The sequence below is a fragment of the Quercus suber genome, unplaced genomic scaffold (genome assembly GCF_002906115.3).
Source record: "Quercus suber isolate HL8 unplaced genomic scaffold, Cork oak 2.0 scaffold_77, whole genome shotgun sequence".
Taxonomy (NCBI): Eukaryota; Viridiplantae; Streptophyta; class Magnoliopsida; order Fagales; family Fagaceae; genus Quercus; species Quercus suber.
Window position 1 is genome coordinate 803,846 of NW_027069542.1, and position 25,444 is coordinate 829,289.

The 25,444-nt window shown below is 34.5% G+C and overlaps 2 protein-coding genes and 1 long non-coding RNA gene across 4 annotated transcripts; 2 read left to right on the forward strand and 1 right to left on the reverse strand.

The window, feature by feature from the left end:
• Positions 1–9,758: 9,758 nt before the first annotated feature.
• LOC112030664 (uncharacterized) lies at positions 9,759–11,855 on the forward strand. Its single transcript, XR_002884900.2, has 2 exons — positions 9,759–9,953; positions 11,179–11,855. It is a non-coding gene; the product is annotated as an uncharacterized LOC112030664 (long non-coding RNA).
• A 4,608-nt stretch (positions 11,856–16,463) lies between these two features.
• On the forward strand, positions 16,464–21,879 carry LOC112030704 (3',5'-bisphosphate nucleotidase AHL). Its single transcript, XM_024063372.2, has 4 exons — positions 16,464–16,979; positions 18,537–19,224; positions 20,114–20,470; positions 21,461–21,879. The coding sequence occupies exons 1-3, from the start codon at positions 16,826–16,828 to the stop codon at positions 20,415–20,417; spliced, it is 1,146 nt and encodes a 381-aa protein (XP_023919140.1). The 5' UTR covers positions 16,464–16,825; the 3' UTR covers positions 20,418–20,470; positions 21,461–21,879.
• Positions 21,880–22,168: 289 nt separating this feature from the next.
• LOC112030695 (probable disease resistance protein At4g14610) lies at positions 22,169–25,140 on the reverse strand. Of its 2 annotated transcripts, none has more exons than XM_024063359.2 (2): positions 24,850–25,140; positions 22,169–23,517 (listed from the first exon to the last, which is right to left on the reverse strand). In XM_024063359.2, the coding sequence occupies exon 2, from the start codon at positions 23,501–23,503 to the stop codon at positions 22,343–22,345; it is 1,161 nt and encodes a 386-aa protein (XP_023919127.1). In that variant the 5' UTR covers positions 23,504–23,517; positions 24,850–25,140; the 3' UTR covers positions 22,169–22,342. The 2 variants fall into 2 exon arrangements, with proteins under 2 accessions (XP_023919127.1, XP_065629673.1); XM_065773601.1 differs by having other exon boundaries at positions 22,169–23,521.
• Positions 25,141–25,444: the final 304 nt, after the last annotated feature.

Below are 25,444 nucleotides of genomic sequence, written 5' to 3' on the forward strand. Positions count from 1 at the left end.
TGCATTTATTGAAATTAAAGAAAGGTTATGTGGTGCTCCTTTATTAGCATTACTTGATTTTTCTAAAACTTTTAAGATTTAGTGTGATGCCTCAAGAATAGGTATTGGAGATGTTTTGATGCAAGAGAAGTGACTAATAGCCTATTTTGACAAGGAGCTTTATGTATTGATGAGAGCATTGGAGACTTGGCAACACTACCTTTGACCGAAAGAATTTGTCATACATACCGACCATGAGTCCTTGAAGCACTTGAAAGGACAAGTTAATGAAATGACTAGTTTGGATGGTGAAAAGAAGGCTGAGATGGTAAAGAAACTCCATGAAAGTGTACGGAAATATATAGGAAAGAAAAATGAGCAATATGCAACCAAAGCCAACAAGGGCCGTCGACAAGTCCTCTTTGAATCGGGTTATTAGGTTTGGGTGCATATGAGAAAAGAAAGATTTCCAGCCCGTAGGCAGTCCAAGCTACATCCTAGAGGGGATAGTCCATTTCAAGTCCTTGAGAGAATCAATGATAATGCATACAAGCTGGATCTTCTAGGTGAGTATAACATTAGTGCTACATTTAATATTTCTGATCTTTCTCCTTTTGATGTAGGTGACGATTCGAGGACGAATCCTTTTGAAGAGAAGGGGAATGATGAGAATCAACAAGCATTCAAAGATTCATTACATGTTCCAGTTGGGCCTATTACTAAAGCAAAATCTAAGAAGATCAAAGATGAACTTAATGGGCTGATTCAAGAGATTTTGGCTGATTTTAACGCAGGACATTCCAAACTTGGCCCAAAGGAAGATAAAGGCGTAATAAATTTAATCCAAGCTATTGAGGGCTAATCTAGCTTAATTGGGCGTGATTTATGGCGTGAATTAATGGCTGATTGATTTTCCAACTCCATATCAGTTAATAGATATTTTTCCTAGTTTGGAGCATCTAGTTTTGGACCAGATCTACCTTAATTTTAAGCTTTTTTATTTAGAACGTTTTTAGCTATTTTTCCTATTTTGGATATGCTAATTTCAGACCAAATCAACTTTTATTTAGGGTTTTATTATTTAGTATGTTTTTTATATTTTCTATTTCCAGTCATGTCATATAAATAGCATGCACTCATTGTAATAGAGGAATTATTGAATAAAAATCAGAAAATGTGAGACTTTGCTCTTCTTTTGGTTCTTCAAGAACTGTAAACTTATTAGGGATTCTTCCTTGTGGCGTTCAAACTTTATACCTTTGGTTTGTGATTCAATTATAATCATTGGGTCAAGGTGTTACACTTATACTTTTGGTTCGCGTTTCGATTAGAAACGTTGGGTTAGGATTTCTATTAAAAAAATCTGAAGTTTAGTTTTCTTGGGCAAGTATTCCAATATTTTTGTTGGGTCTCAAAGTATGTCAATTGAGGTTCGCATTATTATGGTGGCACCATTTGAGCTAGCATTGTCCACTGTTAAAGTGAATATGCCATTAATACCCCACTCACGCAAACACATCTCAATCTTTCTACCTATAGTCTCCCCCTTATAGTCTTCAACTTGACAAAAATTCAAAATTCTCTTATGCAACTTCCAATCATCATCAATAAAATGACCTGTAAGGGACATATAACACAGATTTTGAATACTAGTCCATGTGTCCGTAGTAAGACACACCTCACAACCCTTCGAGGCCCCCCCTTAGTTCTCTCTCTCAACACCATAAATGCCAATCACATCCCTAGTCACAGTTTGACGAGATGGGATATCCCTAATTCGCAACTTAGGTTGTAAGGTTGTTGAATATCTTTGAAACCCATACCTTTCAACAAACCTAAAAGGCAACTCATCTATTATAACCATTTCAACAATTGCCTTTCTAGAAGCCTCAAAAGTAAAGGCTATTGGCACAAGCTGAAACCCTTCCTCTCCATCCATTTTGGGTTCAAATGCTAAGGTTTGTTGCCCTTTAAGTGTATCTCTATTAGGGTTCTTAACACAAACTGGAGTATGATTCAATAAATTAGCAGTACCATGCCGCTTACTATCAGCTAGATAAGTTTTTTGACAGTAATTGCAAACAGCCTTAAAAATGACCCTCATTAATATCTATTTTTTCAAAGTAGTCCCAAGCAATAGACTTTTCCTATTACTACACACTTTGCCTTTACCTATAGGTGGAAGTGGAACCTCGGCATTAGTTGGAGTGGCAGTAGGTATAGCTTGGGCAGTAGGTGTTGTTTAGGAAGGGGGTATAGCTTGGGCAACAGATTCAGCTTGGGCAATAGGTGTTGTTTGGAAAGGGGGTGCATCACTAAAGGGTTCCATAACCTAAAGACATCAAAATTATGCATTAGCAAACAACCAAAAAAAAACTAATCCTAAGAAAATACAAGTACATTAATCATAGAAAAAAAAAACAAAACAAGGAATAAAATAGGCAGATAAGAAAATAAAAATGTGTTTGGATTTTATCTTTTTAAAATAGGGGTTCATATTCTTCTTTTACAATGAAGATACAAGTATATTGATCATAAAAAAAAATTTAAAAAAAACAAACAAACAAACAAACAAACAAAAACAAAAACAAAACAAGGAATAAAACAGGACAGATACAAATCACACTCAGAGCACACTAAAATAATGAATCAAACTAACTATAATGTCTGTCTGTAAAGAGTAAACATGAAAATAAACACAAAGCACACTCAGGAAAGTGATAACTCAAGTCTTCGAAAAATGATAACACAAACAAACACACTCAAATTAGGGGTTCCATCTTTAAAAAGAGATAAATCAAGTCTTAGACCAACAAATCAAATTAGAAAAAAAAAAAAATTAGGGTTTCATCTTTGAATCCAATCTATTGTTCAGTTTTGATCCCTAATCTTTAAGTTTTAAATCATTTGAACAAGATCCCTTAAGTTGCTTTTCATATCATTCTTATTACATATCAAAAAATAAATCATTTGAACAAAATGATAAACCCATATCACAAATACACAATCACAAAATACAGAAAAAGAGGGATGAAAAGGGAATTTTTTTTTTACTTGATTAAAGACTAGGAAGCCAAGACTGAGAAGACCCGTGGAGTGAAGATGGCGGCGTCAAGTGGGTTGTGAGGCGGCGGCAACAGCAACTAGCAACCCGGTGGAGTGAAAAAACTAGAAAGATTTTGAATCTTTGATGTAAAGGAGTAAAAGACTTGGTTGGTTTCAAAATAAAAAAGAGAGAAATCACTAGAGAGACTAGAGAGCTGAGAGAAAGGTAAGAACTTAGAGAAGACCCATTTATAAGAGAGAGAGAGATGAGGGTTGAGACTTGAGAGTCTTAAAGTGTAGCCGAGTAGGGAAAGGAGTAGGGAAAATCTGATTTTGATTTTGATTTTGATTTGAGGTGTAACCGAGTAGAGTCTTAAAACCTAAACCATGATTGATGACCATGGGCATAGGGAAGTGATGAAAAATTACCATCTGATTTGAAGTGTAGTAGTAAACAATATACAAGTACATTGATCATAAAAAATAAAAACAAACAAACAAAAACAAAAACAAAACAAGAAATAAAATAGGGCAGATACAAATCACACTCAGAGCAAGCTAAAATAATAAATCAAACTAACTATAATGTCTGTCTATAAAGAGTAAACATGAAAATAAACACAAAGCACACTCAGAAAAGTGATAACTCAAGTCTCCGAAAAATGATAACAGATACAAACACACTCAAATTAGGGGTTCCATCTTTAAAAAGAGATAAATCAAGTCTTAGACCAACAAATCAAATAAAGAAAAATTAGGGTTTCGTCTTTGAATGATTGAATCCAATCTATTGTTCAGTTTTGGTCCCTAATCTTAAAGTTTTAAATCATTTGAACAAGATCCCTTAAGTTGCTTTTCATATCATTCTTATTACATATCAAAAAATAAATCATTTGAACAAAATGATAAACCCATATCACAAATACACAATCACAAAATACAGAAAAAGAGGGATGAAAAGGGAAAAAAAAAATTACCTGATCTGAGACTAGGAAGTCGAGACTGATTCTATCTCTCCAAGCAAACCAAAAACCCTAAAACAACATAGATTTATGTTTCCCTCATAAATAAACACTTAATATTAATACTAACGAACTAAAATTTGAAGATGAGACAGTAACAGATTATAGTACCTTGAAATGAACCCTAAGGTCTGAACCCCTGGCCTTGCAAGCTGCAATAAAATAAAACATAAATCAAACAATCAGATCCAAACAACAAACGGTGAAACAAAAAACAAAATGGTTTTGTCAATAAATAAAAAGATAGGAAATGAAAACGCTTAAGAAACTGAAAGTGTAAAATGAAAATGTCGAACTTACATTTGGTGGGATTGTCGGGTTGAAAAGGTTTGTTTCAAAATAAAAAAGAGAGTTAGAACTTAGAAATCTATAGAGAGACTAGAGAGCGGAGAGAAAAATAAAAGCTCAGAGAAAATACCCATTTATAAGAGAGAGAGAGATGAGGTTTGAGACTTGAGAGTTGAGAGTCTTGAAGTGTAGCCGAGTAGAGAGGAGTGGGAAAATTCTGATTTGGATTTTGATAGGGGTAGCCATTCCATATCTTCAAATTGCTGACCATGGGCATAGGAAAGTGGTGAAATTTTTCATCTGATTTGAAGTATAGCCGTTCAGCCCATACCATATCTTCAGAAGAGATTTTTTTTGTGTGAATATTGAGAAATATGAGTGGTATTCTCTTACTTTAAGTCCCATCACCAAGGCAAACCTGAAGAAGCGTGGAGCAGTGACCAAAGTCCAATCAGACTCTCCACCTTCAGACTTCACGTGTTCTGGTTCTGTAATTTGGTATTTTTTTTTTTTTTTAATCTTAAGTAATCGGTCGGGTCGGGTACTACGGGTTTTTAACTCATGAACCCGCCACCCGAACCGATTAATTGGGTTTTACTAGAGACAGACCCGCAACCGACCCACCCTGGACTTTGGGTCCACCCGTTGGGCCTCGGGTCGGTCAGATTCGGGCGGGTTGGTCGGGTCTTTAACCCGCTGGACACCCCTAGTAACAGCAGTAGTGGGGGAAACACCACAGACAAGCAATACATGTCCAGGGTTCTTGATGTTCCTTTGGATGTTTTCCAAGAGGAGATGAGGATGAGGATGGCCTTTGGGTCACTTGCTGGTACATCCACCAGTGCCCCCTTGTCTACTTCTTCAAGTGAAAAGGAGACTCTGTATAGCTGTGCAGTAGGCATTCCTTCTAAAACTAACGAGAAAAAACTTACTTCCCTTAAAAGTTGGTACCAGATCCCTAACGACCTTAATACTCGATTGGCCGTCCATGGTGAATGGTGTAGTCATCCTCGTTTTGGGGTAGGTATCTATGAGGCTTACCTTCTAGGAGGACTTAGGTTGCCTCTTAATGCTTTTGCCAGAGAAATTCTTTATAGGTTAGGTTTAGGAATTAACCAACTTAATCCCAATGCATGGAGGCTTATCATCTTTATGCAAGTTTTATGGAGAGAAGTATTTGATGGGAACCGTCCTCTCACTGTGGACGAGTTCTTATACTGTTACAAGCCCTTTGAAATTAGTCAATCCCTAGGTTTTTACCAATTCTCAACTAGGGGTTCAAACTGTAGATTGGTGAGGTCCCTTCCCACATCTAATAGGAAGTGGAAGACGAAGTTCTTCTTCATCTTTGGGTTTTGGGCAGGAAACCCTGTTGAGGTAGGCAGGGATCCATTTCTTCCTTATACTTGTGAGATGGGGGATCTTCATCCAGAGGGTATGTCCCTTTTTCATTACTAATTTCATTTCTTTTGTTGTACTCATCTAACCTTTTCTTTTCCTTTTTTTTTTTTTTTTTTTAATAGTTGTAAGATGACCTTCCTTTAGCAAGCTTTACCTTAAGCATGTCCAACAAGCTCGTTTGTTTACTGACAGAACTTTCCACTCTTTGGCAACCTTGTGCTGTTTTACCACTTGGAATTTAGGGCCTGTACCAACTGAGGAAGCGCTAGCCCACAAGCTTACTACAAGCAGATGTGAGTTTTTGCTTAACATCTTTATTACTTGTTTCATCCAAACTCTAACATTTTTCTTCTTTGCAGGAATGGCAATCATGAAAGAAAATAAGGGGAAGGGTTTGGCAAACAAGGAAACTATACAAGAAGGGACTCATTCTCATCCTCATCTAGCTGTGGGGAATAAAAGGAAGACTTTACCTAAGATGATAGACATGGGAAGTCTTCCAAGTCATTGAGGACATAAAAAGGCAAAGCATGGGTTGTCCAAATCTAAGGTCGACAAACCTGGTTTAGTCGTCCCTCCTATCCCTACTAAGCAATCGTCTGTACAAATCTTTGACTTAGACTCATCTAATCCTCCTGAAACTACCCTGTCCAAACCTCCCCAAAGTGCTCTTGTGAATCTTCTTGAGAACAAAGATCTTGCCTGGGAAGGGTTCCAACAAGCTATGACTAAAGAGGAGGTTGTTGTGTGCTATGACATGTCTGTAAAGGAATTTGAACATTACACAGTTCATGATCTCTTCAAGGTATTTTCTTCGTCTTGAAACCTTCCATGAATTGGTATATTCGTCCACTTATCTTACATCCAATTCTCTTTATACAAGGTATGTCAAAGTTTATGGTAGCGTCCAGATAAGCTTACAAGTTGGACCATGAAAGAGTTAGACTAGAGGCAAAGATTCGTGAAATGCAGACAGAGTCCAGTCATCAGGCTGAAGTGAGGGTCAAGCTTGAGGAAGAGGTGAAGGAGTTAAAAAACCTCATCGAAGAGCTTAAAGAAAACGCTGTTGAAAATGACACTTGTCTTGATCATTTGCAAAAAAGAAGTGACGAGTTCTGCATCCTTCTTGCAGAGGCCAAAGGAGCAGCTATCAAAGAGTTCAAGGCGTCCAGCGAGTCCACTAACCTCTCGGACAAGAACTATGCTGCGGGATTTGAAGATTTTCATATGGACGCGCTTGAGTTTTTCCCTGAGATAGACTTCAGCCTTATTAATCTCTACATTGCTGCTGAGAGCTCTCTTCTCCAGAAAAACTCTGAAGACATTAATTTTGAAGACGATGCTTCTACCCATCCTGCTAATGACGACCCAAAGTCTAGTGGTGATGCACCCAGTGTTTTATCCCCTTGAAATGATTTCCATTTTATCTATTTCCTTGCTTGTTGTTTTGCTTTGCTTTCTTTTCTTTCTTTTTTAGAAAGGGTTTATTGTTTTGGACCACTTCAAGTATATCCAAGTACATTGGGCTCGTCCATGTTTAAAGGCAAGTCTTGATACAATTGCCTTTTTTAGGCTTAACTCACTTAAGGGTTTTTGGACGATAGTCGTCCACCTTTTTTATTTATGAATGCATTTTTATCCATATTGTTATTGCCAAATTTAATTCCAAGTGTTTTCCGTCCATGTTTAGGACATCATTTTGGAATATATGTATATTTTCCTCATCCTTAGACTTATTCTTAGAACTTTGCTTAGTTCTTCTTTTTATCCATAGCTTGGATTATCTAGTAAGTTGGACATGTTGCCCATAAAAAGTGTCGCATGCATGCTTTCCTTCGTCCTTAATTTTTTGGACGAGTGTATTGGGAGGTTTGTTCCTTCCCTTTGCACTTATCATTATTGCCTTAGGTTTTATGGCAATTGGCCTTTTCCTCGTCTAAGGATGGCTCATGACGATATATCTTCGCAGCCAGAGATTTTAAATATATTTAATTTAATATGGACATTAATTTCACAATACACTTAAATTAAAGAATTCAAGCTACTTTATATACAATAATTGTACATCATCCATAAACATCAGAGAATTTAGTACGTAGCAGTCCAAAGACATCGTCCATGCTAGTACTTAGTCCTTTTTTAGGGAATTCAAATTACTTTATATACAAGGACTTTGTTCATGACATTGTCCATAGCACACGCTAGTAGATAGTGCTTTTTAGGAAATTCAAATGCTAGAAAACATAAGATACTGTTGAAAAACATAAGTACTAAAAGATAACATAGATAAACTACTAGAAATCACTAGAAATCTTTAGACTCGTCCATGCTAACCTTCCTGACAAGTCTTCTTTATTGGTAATACTTGCTAAAGTGCTCCACATTCTACGGGGCTCCAACTTTCGTCCATCCAAGACTTCCAAGTTGTATGAACCTCGTCTTTTGGAATTGATGACTCTATATGGTCCTTCCTAGTTAGGCTCTAACTTGCCATGAGTAGGGTCCTTTGTAGCCAAGGACACCCTCTTTAAGACGAGATCTCCAATGTTGAACTATCTTGGCTTCACCAGCGCATCATGATGCTTGGCCATCAAGTTTTGTAACGAGCCACCCTCTGTTCTACATCCATCCTCACCTCATCCATAAGGTCAAGGCTTAGACGAAGCTGTTTTTAATTCTCCTCATTGTTGTAATGAGCCACCCTATAGCTAGTTAGACCAACCTCCGTGAGTATACCTGTAACACCCCAACCCAACTTTATAGTTAAACTATGTGTTTGAGTGGTTAATTATTATTTTAAGTCACTTTCTTTCTATAATTAATAGTAGAGTATTTAACAAATATGTAGGAAATTTAGACCCCTTAAACAACCAGATTGCGTAGCCTAGATTAATTAGCCAAGTTGTTACTTAGTCAAATTAAGCAATTCTAGGTTAAAACAATCCAAACAATCATATCAAGAATATAAAGCAGCGGAAAATAAATAACACAAGATATGATCACCCAGGAAACCACACGGTAAAAACCTGGGGAGGATTTGACCTACCGATCCTCAAGGCTAACCTGAATTCACTATGAAAGAATTGAAGTTCATACAAAATGACTATAAGCTCCCCGCTCGACTTCCTAATGCTACCCACCAGTAGAACTTCCTGACACGACCACGCGCAGGCTCCGAATCCACGGACTACTTCTTTCTTGAATTCCTCAATCAGCTACAAGCTCCCCGCTTGCTTTTCTTTTAATCTCCAATGGTAGCAACCTTGTTGATCATCAAGATGTTGAAATAATCTCTACCTTAAAAACCCTAAGTTTATGTGAAGGAAAACTCCTTAAGGATCTCACAAGAGATTCACATAAACCGCAAATATGAGCAACAAAGACTTAGAGAGGTTTGGGTACAAAACCCTAAAAATTGTTCTAGGGTTTTCCTTATATATAGGAGTGTTTTACTTGATCCCCAAGACGTTTAAATAGAGTTTGGGCTGAACTGGAACTCTGCAGAAAAATAAATCTGTACGTGGTTCGATCGATCGAGCCTTACAGATTTAGTCCAATAAATCTGCACTCACTCGATTCCAGTTTTACAAATAAACATACTTTGAGCAAGCCTAAACAAGACTAAACAACCTGTTTTGATCATGGTTTGCCAACACTACACATTAGAGTTCTAAATACATAAAATCCTAAATCTTTAGAACCTAACAAAATATATTATTTTACAATGCCATTGAATAAGAATTGTAAAGATTATAAATAATTGAATGGCTAATTGTATTATGAATATATACTAAGTATGAACAAAACTATATTATGTGGTTAAGTTGTTAGATATATAGTTGGTGTTTAATTAAGTATAAAGGTAAGGATACATGTGCATAGTTGTTTTATTATTTGGGGCTTTCTAGAATATAAAACTATGGGATGGGTGAAAAGTATAAATGCTAAAAGTTGTAAAGGTGAGTCATAACCTTTTCTTTCCTTAGACATGTGTCCCACCAAAACTTTCTCCCTTATCTTTTCTTGGCTACACCAGAAGGTTCATCTCTTATTCTTCTTTCTCTATTCCTTTTCTTTGCTTTTATCTCTTTCTTCTTCCCTTGTTCCTACATGGCAGCACCTTACTTCTCACCAAGAGCCCTCCCTCTCTCACCGAAACCATATATCCCTTTCTAAGAAGGAATCAAACTCTTACTAAAGTTTCAGCTTCAGTTGTGGGTAAGTATATATGTTTATTTTCTGTTATGGGTATTTTAATGGTGGTATGGTTTGCTTTAGTTTCACTTCTATGTTCTTTAATATGATTGTTAGAAGTTGAAATTTGTGGTTTGTGAAATAAGGAAATCATAAACTTGTAAGTCTATATTTATATATATGCTATTTTAAGAAGCTTGGAAACTGCATTGGTGATTTTTTGAAGGTAGATTAGGGTTTTTATTAATTAATGATTGCATATAATTAAGGAAGTAAGATAAAGTTATGGTGAGTACTTTTGATGTTACTGCTAAGATTTTTGTTGTATTTAATTTTGCTATAAATGGTTAAATGACTGTATATAAGTGTTTTCTAACATGTCTAATGAGTGTATAAAAATCTCCATATGAAAATACCATCTTTTGATAATTGTTTGTGAATTTACAAGAAAATGTTGCAAAGTTGCCACTATGACAGATTCTGTGTTTACGCATGATAAATTATGTATTAAATTGTATAAAGTGAATTAGGATGCTAGGAGAGTTCTTATGAATGCTAAGACACATATGGTTCAAATGGAAGTGGTCTCACATCCATTAGATCAATATAAAAATAATGGTTTAATTTCTGAGTTGCATGAAATTGATATGGTATTTACTAGACATAAAGAGGAGTGGCTCTGTACAATTGCATGAAGATTTGATATGTTTAGATAGCCCATTTGTACTTTACAAATGAGGCATATGCTTCTAAAATGAGCAGTAAATAGTAAATAATAACTCTGACTTTAAGGATTTAATTCTAAAGTTAAGGTGAATGTTTTGAGCTATAATTTGATATGCTTATCTTTTGGTGTGTCTGGATCATAGATAGATTTTGTATAACTTGGTTCAAGGTTTAGTACTCTAAAGGAGGGGTTTTAAACCATTCAACTACTGTTTTTATGAAGCTATGTTGTTCATGCTGTATGTTGCCTTGTGTAAGTTTATGCATGCACCATTGCTTCCAATCTCAAACATATTCTAAATTGATTTTAAAGCTGATTGACATGACCTAAATATGAACATTAAAACAATGGTTTTTTTATGATGTGGTACGTCATGTTGTTTGGTGAATGTATTTTGTGTTTGGGGAATTTTGTTGAGGTGGGATTAGAATTTCCTTGATTCTAAGAGATAGGCTTTGAGATGAATGTGTAAGTTTATGATAAAAAATAACTAACAGTAATAAGTTTTGATATTTGGTTTAGGTGTTACCAGCCCCCAAGTCTGAGCTCCCTTGACTTTAGGCTATCGGTTCCTCTACTTTCAGGTAATGGATAAGTTATATGAGCATTTGGTAAGGCATGAGTTATTTTAAAGTGCATTATGCATTAAAAGGTTGTTGATTAGAGATATGACATGTAATCATGTTTTAGACAAAGATATGTTCGTGAGCTTTCGAAACCTTATGTATATGATTTAAGCATATTGATGCAATTACTAATTTTCAGGAATATGATGTTTAAAGAAAAGAATAAAAATGCTATTATTATGAAATGTTATGCAAAATAAGAAATTTCAGTATGATGTATAAGTATGAAATGCTTTCGGATTATGTCCTCTGGTGATCTGAACTCAACCAGTAAGGGTTAATTACTAGCTTTCCATGGAAAATATCTGTTTAGCCATTTAAAGTGGAGGAAATGGGGCTACCCGTAACTCTAATTTGAACAAGGCCTTCTCCCTAATATGTACAGACGGCAAGGAGGAACAAAACCTTGAGGGGATGTGCCATTAGACCTCCCAAAGAGGACAATATCATACACACAAGAGCACCCAAATGTGATGAGGCCTTCTCCGTTGTGCACATATACCAAGTACAGACTTATCAGATATAGACTAACCAATATGTTATTTATGAACAGCTATATTATGTTATTAATCATGAGAGAATGATTTTATTTAAATGCATTGTGAAAAGTTAAAAGCTCTCATGGAAAGAAGAAGTTTCTGATGAAAAGAAAAGATGCTCTTTAAAGATAAAAAATTTTAAAGCTTAGTTGTGCTTTAAAGATAAAGAATCTAATGAAAATATTTTAGTGTTTTGTAAAGATAAAGCTTCTGATGAAAGTACAAGTTTATGTTAAAAAGTTATCAGATATTTGTTCTTTATGAAACATTAAGTTCTATGACTATGAAAGTTATAATATTTTACGAGAAGAAGTTTATGAAGAAAAGTTTTGTTATTTTTTAAGATGTTTCTAGTTTAAGACAAAGTTACTAATTATTTGATTTAAGTTAAAATGGTTATTTGGTAATGAGAATATGTATGTATGTATGTATGTATGTATGCATATGATTTTAAATAATCAATATTATATTTGGTGACTTTGTAAGCAATGAAGGAAGTTCAATCTAAAAAGTTTTGGTAATATTATTCTGATAAGAAAAAGGAGAATAATTATTTTCCTATGAAAAGCATATAAATTAGTATTATGAATAGTATAAAATACTATGCATGAAAAGTTGTTCTCTTATTTGAACATTTATAAAATGAAATAATTTGATTTATATGTATTCTTATTAAATTCTTATGTATCTTACCCTTATTGAGCTTTATAGCTCACCTCATCCACTCTATTAGTCAACAGGTTTTATTTTGGAGGAAAGGGAGCCTTAGTCTAGTTTTGGAAAAAGTTGGTTTTAGTTTTAAAAGTATAGATCCTAAATTAGCAATTTGATGTTTAGCTTTGTAGTATTATGTATATTAGGATCTAATGAAAGTTATGTACCTTAAAGTATTAAGAGATATATTATGTGAAATTTAGAATTTGAGTAACTGGTGGATTATGTTATTCTTTGAGTACAGTGTAGATGCTCTGAAATTCAATCTGAAAGGTTATATCATTTAAGTAAAGAAACAAGAATGAAAAGATAGAAAAATGGAAGTTTTTGTAAAAGTTAAGTTGGTTCTTATTAATATGGGGTTTAAGCTTGATATTAGCATGCCAATCATGCTCACAAATCCAAGTCTCAGGTATGGGGTGTGACAATAACCGTGTCACTTCCGTATGCCAACTTAAAAGGAGTCTTTCCAGTTTGAGTCCATACTATCGTCCTGTACGCCCAAAGGACATTGTGTAGTTTGTCCAACCATATCCCTTTTGCCCCCTCAAGCCGGGTTTTGATAATCTTCAGCAAGGATCGGTTTTGCAACTTCAACTTGTCCATTAGCCTGTGGGTGGGAGGGTGAGGAATAATGATTCTTAATCCCCAATTGCTCACAAAAGTCTCTGAAAAGTGTATTGTCAAATTGGTGTCCATTGTCTAAGATGAGCACCCTAAGAATTTCGAAACGGTAGATTACGTTCTTCCAAATGAAATTTCTGACATTTTGCTCAGTGATTCTCACCACGGGCTTTACTTCCACCCATTTGGTAAAGTAATCATTCCCTACTACTAAGAACTTCATCTGTCTAGTCCCCATGGGAAAGGGACCAAGGATGTCAAGTTCCCACTGGGCAAAGGGCCAAGGGGCCACCATTAGAGTAAGTTACTCTGATGGTTGCCAAGGTATGTTGTTATACTTTTGACACTTATCACATGCTTTAATATAAACTTTAGCATCTGCTTGCATAGACGGCCAATTGAATGCATTAAAGTTGTGGTACAAAAATTGTATAATTACTAAACATTGCCACAATAAGTTGAATTTAAGTCAATAGTGTGCACTTAAGACCCAATTTTTATTAGGCTTGTTTATCTTAGCTCATACCCAACCATTCCTTATTCGAAGTGTGTTGTTCCTGTACAACTTTTGCTTCTTCATTTTTTTTTTTTCTCTCTTCTTATGTACATCTTTTTAAAATCTTACTTTTTCTCCTTTCAAAAAAAAAAAAAAAAAAAAAAATTCATAAAGTATACTTTGATCCACTTTCAGGAAGAAAAAAAAAAAGCAAATGAGCTAATGTCACATCTTTTTAAATATTATGTTTTAAGTCTTTGACGAAAAATTTATTGGTGGCTCTCACTTGATGTACACAAAATTCTTCTAGTTAGACTTCACCATTTGGCTTAAAGGTAATGAGACATGTAGTAAGGGCTAGGGCTATCCAGCCACATGCTAAAACCCATCAGAATTGATTTGATACCAACCAAACCGATTACTCCGACAATCAAAGATAAGTCACTTCCTCCAAAAACAGACATCGACAAGTCAGATGGCTAATCTCCTCCAAAACTTGAACTAATCAACCCTTTAAGCTATTTCCGACAAGATCTCGACCATTTTTGGCAGGATCTCAGCTAGATCTTGTAAGATTTCAACCCTTTAAATCAACACAAATATTTTGTGAAGCCAATATATATATATATATATAAACCTGCATACATTTTGACTTTGGATTGGTCTCATTATATTTTTTCATATAATTTTGAAGTAATGCTACAACCATAAACTATTTTATAATATTTTTACAAACTATTGATGTAGCAAATTTTTACTAGTTTTTATCTGGGTCTATCATTAATGTCACTTTTTTATTTACTAATAATTACTCACCACGTTAGCGTTTGTAAAAAAGTTTGTAACCCTAATATTTTCCATAATTTTTAGGTTTCACAATTTTACATGTCAATATTCCAATATAATATATATTTTGAATTGAATTTAAATTCTATTATCAATTAAAATCTTGTCACATTAGAGCATTTGTATAAGCTCATGCAAAAATGATTGTCTATTTTAACATAAGAACATACTTTTTTCTATTTAACATACCCACTTTTCAAAATACCCAACATTAAATTATCTATTTTACATTTTATTTCATTAAAATTCAATTTTCTTGATTTTTTTTTAATTGTTTATATTTCTTCACATATAACAACCATCATCCATCCAATTCCTTTATCATCAAAATACATAAAAAATAAAATAAAAAAAAAATTAAATGCAAAATAAATAGTATCAGTATAAATTTACATGTTTATTGTAGTAATCACGTATTTTTACATAACTTTGTATGGATTGATGTGGGTAAATCTTGGACTTGGTTGGCTAAAATTTGATACTTTTTTCTATTTGCACTAATGCTAGTGCTCTGTATTTCCTTAAATGATGAAATATATAATTTTATATAGAAACACAGTCATAATAAATATATATTATAATTATTGTAATTATATATTTAATAATTGTATATACAAACTCAGTTATAATAAATATCCATTAATAACTACAATAATTACCAAATTTTATATTTCATATTTCATATATAAACACTATAACATTAAATGTTAATTAATGTCTATCATAATTATTATTAAATTTCATATTTAGAGTATAAAATAAAAAAGAGAAGAAAATCATATATATATATATATAGGACAAAACTTAAATACAGTACTTTAGATATTGTTCTTTAGGTTTTCTTCTTAAAATTCTGTCATGTGGCTACTTAACTAAAAAATACACTTTCATTTTATGAAAAAAAATCCACATGGTAGAATCCTAAGAGTGAAACTTAAGAAACAACACATATATATTATACCAAAGTCTTACTCATATATATATATATATATATATTACAGAATCATATATGATTAAAATTAAATGCAGAATTGGTTAGTATGTATATCTTCCAGACTAGGGTGAATTGAAAACTTTAGGTAGCATTTTGCCTCGTGTACTCACAAGCCAAGAAAGGCAAAATTTTGTAGCGTTGATGCAAACCTCCGTCGCCCTCTGATTTTGAAAAATACAGGATCTCTTCCCCACTTTTTGTGTTATCTTTGATAGGTGGGGCATATAAAATGAAACATAAAAAGTGGGGAACAAGACTTCGTTTAGATTGAAAGGTATTTAAAAGGGTCATGTTAATAGTTGTCTTTAAGATAATTATTAATTAATTATATTAAAAAAATTTAATATTATTTTTTAAAAAAATATAAAAAGTTCATAGAAAAATTAACTGTTTTATTATTTTCTCATTAAAATATTTCAAAAAATAATTTTTTAACTAATACTCTTAGAGCATTTGTTAATCTTTCCTAATTTGTTAACATTTCCTAATTAAAACTCACTTTTTAAGTGGGTTTTAATTTGTAAAAGTATATTGTTGAAAAATGATATGTCCACAATATTTTTACAATGTTTTTACAACAAATCCTAAGTAGTAGGTTGTTACTAGCTATTATTGTTGGGGCAAAAAAGTAATCTTAATGTTAGATTCAAATTTGAATCAATAATAACTAATCACCTATAATTTATTGTAAAAATATTATAAAAATATTGTGAATGTAGCACCTCTCTTGGAGTTAAAATTTGTCTACATTCAAAAACTAAGGTCTCATATGATAACGGTGTTAAAATAATGAAAACTATTATTTAAGTACTATAATATATTTTTTCATATATTTTTTTATTCACACATATTTTCACAAAACTTAAATAAATATTACTAAAATCATCTTACCAAACTGACCATAAGATTTGTGTCACGATGATATGAACAGTCAAACGAAACGTGTGCCATAAAATGAAATTACTTTAAACAAAAACAAAAACAAAAACAACAGTGCCTCAATCTTTTCTCACATTTCTTCACATTTTCCTTCACTTTTCCTTCTCCAACCAAACGCTACCCAAATGAAACCGACACCAATCTTCTTGATTCACAAACTCACTTAGCCAGTGAATGCAATTGTTGTAATTCCCTCACATCCTTGAAGTTGAACCATTTCAAATTTAAACAAGCCACTCAAAAAGAACTACCTAGACAACTATGTAAAACAAAGGCAAGGAACCTTAACTTTTCACGAATCTGGAGGTGGGTGTAGCTATTAAAAAAAAAAAAAAAGGTTTTTTTTTGTTTCTTTCATCTGGGTTTTGTCGAAGGTTGTTGAAGTCCAATAATGGAGGGTGACAAGTACTATGAAGAACTGGGTGTGGCGGTTAGAGTGGTCCACATGGCGTGCTCTCTGTGTCAGAGAGTGCAAGAAGGGTTGGTTTCTATGAGCAGTGACCAGGTTAAATCCAAGGACGATGATTCTCCTGTTACTGTTGCAGGTATGTATTTACATTTTAAGTCCTTGCTTTCAACTTGAGGCCTTTTTCTTTTTTTTTTTGGTGGCGTGCTTTGAATGTGATGTATTTTGAATTTGGTGCGTGATTTTCATTTATATGTTGCTCGTGTCTGTTTGGTTGTTGAGAAATGTGGTATTGGAAACTAAAATAAATTATGAGTCTATCAAGGACCACAATTTATATGTGTTTGATGCAATTGTCTGATGTTTGGGCCAGCATTTTCAAAATGAAGGTATCAAGTTTTGTTGAACTTGAGTGTTCACACGGTGTTTTTCAGGAAATTGTTTTTAGGTTTGTTTATTATTGTTGAGTTGGTTTCCATCTGGGATTCATGCTGGGCTAATATTTTGCTATCTTGACTATTTGGGAGGTAATTGCAGTGCTCGACTGGTGTTGGCAAATAGAAATTATTGAGATATTGAAATAGGAACTAAAAAAACTCCACCTATTCTAACTTAAGTTGCCTTGGCCTATAAAGGGTGAGGTTTTTCCCTGCATTCAGTGGAAGGAGCTATGAGACTTTGATTTTTGGATAAAATTCCAGCTGATGCTAGGATATCAGGGGATTCCTTGAGTAAATAATAAAAATAGCTTGTTAAATGCCCGTAGAAAATGTAAGTGCTGGTATCAATATTAAGAGAGAGAGAGAGAGAGAGAGAGAGAGAGAGAGAGTGCGTTATTGTTCAAGGATTGCTGTGCCTTCCTTGGTGAAAGTCAAGAAGACCAAGTAAAATTGTAAATGGTAGAAAAGCTGTGCAAATGGATGGTTTTATAATGCAGTGAGTAGCGACCAAGCAAATTCAGTACTTAACAGCCACATAAGGTTTTAAAATTTTTTTTATGAGCTTGGTTGGGGGGTTATCACATTTAAAATCCATCTGTGGGGTAGTTACACTCTGTCTTCAATTTGATGATGCCATGGCATTATGTTCTTTCAATTTTTGTGGTGCCATGTACTTGTCTTCTCCTAAGAATTCTGTTTCTATGAAGGTATTGTTTTCATTTCCTGTTCCGCAGAAAACATGTCCAATATACATCTTAGGAGCAAATATTCAAGTCCTTTTTTCATTGCAGAAGATATTGTAATTATTTTGAATGCCTGTTATATTTTATTGGCCTATGAGTTTTAGACTTGTCCATGTGGGGTTATGATGGTCACTTTACCAAGCTATGATTGAAAATAAAATTTTAAAAAATGCTTATCTTTTGTTTATGCAGCTCTTAGTGTAATGCACCAAAGCTTTATATATTCAACTGGAAATAGGTTTGAGATGCTCTTAAATGAATACAATGCTTCTGGAGTTGAAATGTGTATTTCTACTTATTGGATTGCCCATTATTTTAATGAGTCTAGTATTTCGAGGTGGAATATGATAATATGTTTTTGCTGCTGTGATAACTAGTTCAATTTTTTGAAAGAGGGGAGTTAAGTTTAACTCTCAATTGAAAATCTGGTCCGCATTATATTTGTGAGTGTGCATGTGTAAAACTCTCACCAAGCTTAATTTACTAATTCTCTTGATGTCACCGTGGGAACAGATTGGGGTGTCCAAGCAACCGTAAGCTGGATACTGTCAGAAATCTTTGGGGGTCAGAATGTCTCCATTGTTGCTGAAGAAGATGTCCAAACTCTTTCTAAGGTTGACTCGGCAGGTTTGTTGGAAACAGTGGTGAACACTGTTAATGAATGCTTAGCTGAAGCACCCAATTATGGTCTTCCAAGACCAGACAACGTCCTTGGAACTTCACAAATTCTAGAGACCATCAGCCGGTGCAACTCAACTGGGGGCCCCACAGGAAGACATTGGATACTTGACCCAGTTGATGGCACATTAGGGTTTGTACGGAAGGATCAATATGCCATAGCTTTAGCTTTGATGGAGGATGGAGAACTTATTCTCGGTGTTCTTGGATGCCCAAATTATCCAATGAAGAAAGAATGGTTAAATTATCATCACGAATACTATCAATCTATGTCCCAGATGTCTCCACCTGCTTCTGATTCATGGGAAAAGGGATGTGTGATGTATGCAAGGAGAGGCACTGGTGAGGCATGGATGCAACCGTTAGTCCATCAACAGAAGAAGCTCGAATGGCCAAACTCTGCTAGACTGATTTGCGTATCTTCCATTGATGATCCAGCATTGGCGACGTTTTGTGAATCTGTGCAGAAAGCGAATTCAAACCATTCCTTCACAGCAGGAGTTGCTCACAGTGCAGGGCTTAGGTCTGTTACATTTTATTTGACTTAAAGTTTGATATATTTTAACTATTTGGATAGTCAAAGAAAACATACATTTTGATGGATGAAGATAGGAACCAGGATTTTACTAAAGGTTAAGAAGGTTGAGAGCAATGAGAGAAGAAAGTTTTAAGAGTAAATATAACAGGGAAACTCAATCAAAAGTTTTATATTAAATACATAATTAGAGAAGTAAAAATTTGTGTACGAAAGCACACAATAAAGTAGACTTAATTGCACAACAATTTACTTTCTAATTAAAAGTATGATTATATTTTACTTTCCTATATAAAAACTTGGAAAAATAATTGCAGAGGGAAACTTATGCTGTTATAGAGGCATTTTTTAATGTTATCCATGCAAGTCACTTGAAGAGAGATGATATAGGAACAGGATAAGTTGACAGACCATCAAACAAACTTGCCCTTGCTTAGCTTTGAGGTTAGTGCATGGACTGGTGCTTTCATTCATGCATTGCAATATATGCTTAATATTTCAGGCTAAATCAGGCAAGTTTTCTTTGGATAAAAAGGCATCTACCCTCCCCATAAGTAAAAGCGGTGGAGGTGCGATCATGGATTCAATCCTGTTTAGGTGCTTGAGTTATATTACCAAAAGAAATTACAGGTTGAATCTGATATGAAATTACTGTAAATTAAATGTCTTTACTTATCTTCTCAGTGATTTAGCTTTTCCAATTTTAAATCCAAGGTAATATTTTAACCCCGAGACAACACAGCTTTTCAATGTCTTTAGCACTGTGGTTGAAGAGCTTTGGCAACCTTTTTACTTAGGCTCTTATATATCCAAAAACAAAGCTTAGAATATGTTATATTTTAATTCTCATGGAACGCTTTTCACACTCTATTGGCAGAAAGCAGCCCTTGCGTGTTTACAGCATGGTGAAGTATGCAGCCATAGCTCGGGGAGATGCTGAGATATTTATGAAGTTTGCACAATCTGGATACAAAGAGAAGATATGGGATCATGCTGCTGGTGTTGTCATTGTAGAAGAGGCCGGTGGTGTGGTTACCGATGCTGGAGGACGTCCATTGGACTTTTCAAAGGGAGTGTACTTAGAAGGTCTTGATCGGGGAATAATTGCTTGCTCTGGGGCCACATTGCATGAGAAAATCATTGGGGCTGTTTATGCTAGTTGGGATTCCTCTAATTTATGAGACTTTCTACATCATGCCAGTACACTGCTGAGACTGTTTAGTACTTTTGCAGGGTAAGGTCATTGTATTATTAAGTCAATATCCTAGGGAACTAATTAATCTGAAACATTGCTTGGGTGCATTGAGCTATTTTTTAGGCTTTCTACATCATGTCTAGTGACTGCTGATTTTGCAATATGGCTTGATTTTAAAAAAAAAAAAGGAGGGGGGGGGGGGGGGGGGGGTTTGCTTTTCTCTTGATGTAATCAATTGATTATAGAAAGGAAAAAAAAAAAATTCTTTGAATTGTTCCTTTCTTTTTCTTTTTCTTTTTTTTTTTTTTTTTTTTTCATAAAACCAAACAAAGCTAAGTTTCCCACAATTTATTTTATGACTGTGTGCTTTTTGTTACCCTATAAACATCGTGGAGCAAAAATAATGCTGAAAAAGTGGTTTTTAGTCTTTATATTTCACCCTGTGTGTGCGCACGCACGCGCATGCGCTTGTGTGTGGTTTTATTAGTCTGTGCTGTATCAATAGCAAATTCATCCTCTTTTTCTCACTGAGACATTCAAATCCATATCTGATGAAATATTTTGACTTTGGAAGAAAAAATTTTGCTCTCTCTCCTTCCCCCCCGCCCAAAAAAAAAAAAAAAACACTTATATTTATTGTCATGCCATTCTCTTCATTGTTTCGGTCATCTCTTGTTTTTATCCCAAACTGGTCTGTTATTCAGTCATATTGTGCTGCGTTGACCCTGAACTTAGGCAATTAGTTTGATACATTTTTAATATGCTGGACGAACTGAGTTGAATCAATATTAAGTTTACATCTTACTAAAAGTATGATAAGACTTAAAAAAATTGGTTGCTAATTTTAGATTATTTCAAACATCAAGATCAGGTTGAATAAAAGAGCTGGGAATTTGTTTTTCGTCAATATGGTGTCAATCTGAGAACTCTGTCCAAGTTGGATTGAGATCAGGTCTTAATTTGTCCAAAATATTTGTTTATTCTAAAGCTGTGCTGCCTCTTAACTTTAAACTCTTCAAAATATTTCAGGCCAATCAACTTGCAAGAAGGGCTGCAGATGTAGGTCACCTGCATGTACTCAAGTTTGACAATGATCCATACCGTTTCTCTTTGTGTAGCTAATTTGATGTGTTACTTCGGAGAAATGAGCTCTAACTAAAATGACACTCCTCCCTTTGTAAAGGCAATGTGGAGGATGAGGTTATGGGTTCAAGATTCACCAGGTTTGTGTAATTACCAATTTAAAAAAGAGAAAAGAAATGAGCTATGACTAAGTTCAAGTTTACAAAAAGAAGTATTTTGGCCCTTGATCTAATTACTGAGTTGCCCCAATAGTAACATCTCAGTTGCAATTACTTTGCCATTTTGGAGAAAAACTTGCCATTATAATGTACTGATTCAATCTTATCAATGGAAAGCTGCTCCTATTTGGTGGCGTTGCATATCTATATTCATACAAACATCATTTATTAGTTCTGACCACATAAACAGTCATTTTTCACCACTTTTGCAGGAATAGTAACAAAATATTACCACAGGATTCTTGGAATTAGCATAAATCAATTGATGCTGTTTGAAACATTCCCTTGCAGCATTGAGAAAATGTGCTTGCTACTGCTAGATGCCACATTGGAACTTGTCAAAAGACTCAAAATCAGTGCCTAGAACTTTTTCTGTCTTATTTTGGTCTTGTATATGTATGTAACTAAACTTAGAGATAACCATAAACCAAAAAGTATGACATGAACCAAATATGCACACCTGACAATAGTAAATGACCAATGTTTTCCAAATGAAGAATTCCCGAAAGAAAAAGGATTCTCACCATTTGAAATAAATGTTTACATTATAAATGGAGAGATTTCTGTTCGTCAACAAGAATTCCTGTCACTAGCTAATTAACTCATACCCCTAGTCATTAAGCCCCCTTCTAAATTCTCTGGCCTCAGTCAAAGCATTCCTCCACTCACTAATATCATCCACTTCCCTCATTCTCTCTGCCATTTCTATAATCCAAATTGGCAAGCCTCCACATTGTCTGATAATTAGCTTTGCAATTTCTTCAATCGCTGGGGCAAGTGGTTTGCGGAGGCCTAGCTTTTCCATAAACAACTTTTCTGCTTCTTCATCAGAAAGGGGTTCCACCTTGATAGTTTCGCGGAAATTCATCTTTCGACATGCATCTACTGATCGAGTACTTAATATCAGCTTGCATTCATTCACTTTGTTCGGAATCCCTACTTCTTCTGGCAGAAAATGTTTCCAAACATCATCTAAAATGAGTACAGTTCTTTCTCTCCTTTTTAACGCCTTATATAACTTAGCTGCCCTCTTCCTAATATCTTTCTCATCTAAAAAATCCAGTCCTACTTCTTTTGCAATGTCATTTTGCAATTTGAAGATGCTGAGAGGTTGTGACAGAGTGATCCAATATACATGATAAAATGGACAAGTACTTTCTATGAGTTGATTATGGATGTGCATCAAAATGGCTGTTTTTCCAACTCCCTCCACTCCATAGATACCAATTCTTGATACCTTAACATCGGTAAAGCATTCCCAGATTCTCTTCATAATTCTTTTAGTTGAAATCCCACCAACCAATGGTGTTGTCAGTAATGCCTCCCTGCTGGTATGATGTGCATCAAGAAGCAGCCCCTGAGGAAATTTACCCTGCTCATGAAGCTCTTCTACTTCTTCAATATTCTTCTCAACATGACTTTCCAACCACGGTCGTAAGAAATGCTTTCCTTTTCCAACTTCTTGTTTTATGCTTTGAATGTCAATTTTCTTTCTTTGTACATTTCTCAACCAAACTTCAACTTCTCTCTTCCGCTTTTTATGAGGAAGAAATTTTGCACTTTCCAATTCTGTGTTGATATCCTCCTCTAGACTGCGCAAAGCATCCAATTTTTGCTCAAGAGATTCTGTTTTTTTATCAAGGGAGTTCAACAATTCAGGACACTCCCTAATGAATGTCCATATGTTCATGAGAAGCTCAATTTTCTCCCATACTTTCTCTAAGAATTGTTTCTGCATAGAACATACTGCCAGAATTGCCAAGAACTCCATCCCCGTTGTACTACCTAGCTAATACCAATGCATCAAATGTAGAAAACATTTTAACTACTGAAAAAAGAAATTAATAATAATTATATTAAAAAATAAAAATAAAAATAAAAAGGCGGTACAAAGAAACAAATTTCGGATTGGAACCTAATATATTGGATCTGTAAAAGAACGGTTAAATTAAGTTTAGAGAGCAGCTCTTGCAAAAATAAAGAGAAACCAAAGTAACATTCTTGATAATCAACAACAAAAAGTGATCTACTCTTGGAACAATGTTATACATCGTTCTGTCATTGCAGTGGCTTTGTCCAATTAATGGACTACGTAAAAAGAGATCAATAATTTCATTCTTTTCCGTAGCATATCATTCATCCCTCCATTATTTTACACATTCTCAAAAGTTCGGCAATGACAGAAATGTCACTTATTTCTTCATATCAGTTTGATATGACCTTCAGTTTTCCCGTTGCATAATGTTAGATATATGATGGCACAAGTGACTCCAAACAATTAACCTTGAGAAAGTTTATAATTATCCTTGAGTTAGTCAAGTATTTTCTAGTATAAAACTCTACATTAGGTTCATTGTAACACAAGAGCTTAATAGAATATGCAACCGTCAAAGCCTTGTGCATTGTGTGCATTGTGGATGTAGGCCATTAGGTTGAATCATTTGCGCTCTCTATTTCATGCTTTTTCTCATCATTCAAGCATCACACACAATCACACAACAATTTAACCATAGTATCCACTGCTACATCATATAACTTAAAATTTTTAGGTACAATTGTGATTGTAGAAAGAAATTTCCCTTAATTGGATACTTTATGGGTGGCAAAGAAACTGGGAATAAGATAGAAATAGCCTAGAAAAACTTCTACTTTGACTCTCAAATTCTATTCATTGTCAAAATTAGCTTCCATTCCTCTCTCTCTCTCTCTCTCTCTCTCTCTCTCTCTCTATGAAAACGTACAGAAAATAAATGCTGTAAGATAAAGACTACATAGGTGACATATACCTTACAATTTCTCATAATTTATTTTTCACTGATCAATAAGACTTAGCAAAAACTTCTCCAAAAAAAAAAAAAAAAAAGATTTAACAAAAGAGGGAACACGATTCAAATTGAGCAGGAATCATATCCATTCTAGTTATGGTCCAAAACCACATATCATCACAAAGATACTAATATATCTAGACCAGACAGACCAGGAGACAGCAACTAATAACAGAAACCATAAAACAGTAGGTCTGAAATAAAAAGAGAGAGTTCAAACAAAAATATAGCATATACATATGTTGTAACTGAAGTGAATGAGCTTACAACAATGGAGGACAAAATGGCATACCCTAGTGAGAGAAGAGAAAGCTCGCAGAAACGCAGGCAATATTCACGTCCTTCCTGAAGCTCTCGTAAGAGCAAGTACGTACAGTACAATAGACTGAATAGAGGGACAAAAGTTAAGATTGAAGGGTGTGTCAATTATTTTACTTTTCAACGGTCCAAGGTGTACAGATAAATTAATTGACACGCCGTTGAACAAAGATACAGATTCGGGAACGAGTAGCATAAATGATGATCAATGTAAATTGCTGGCCAGTTTCAGCTGTAAATTACTCATCAGTTTCCGAACTAGAAGTATAAGTATGGGAATGGACGGAGTCGGTCAACGCTTGAAATTTCAACCTCTCTAGTAAGGGGGCTTAGGCAATGGCCTAATTGGCCTAAGCCCAGGGCCGGCCCTTAAGTCATAAACCAGTGACTAGCGTTTACCAAAAAAGAAAAACCAATGACTAGCTAGATGGTACGTGGCTTTTAACAGCAAAAATAAATAAATAACTAAAAGAATAGAACGTGACCAAGTTTTTTGTTTTTTAATTGTATCTCAATTATGTAGTTTGATATTGTTGAGATTTTTGTTTTGTTAACTAATAATTTAGGGT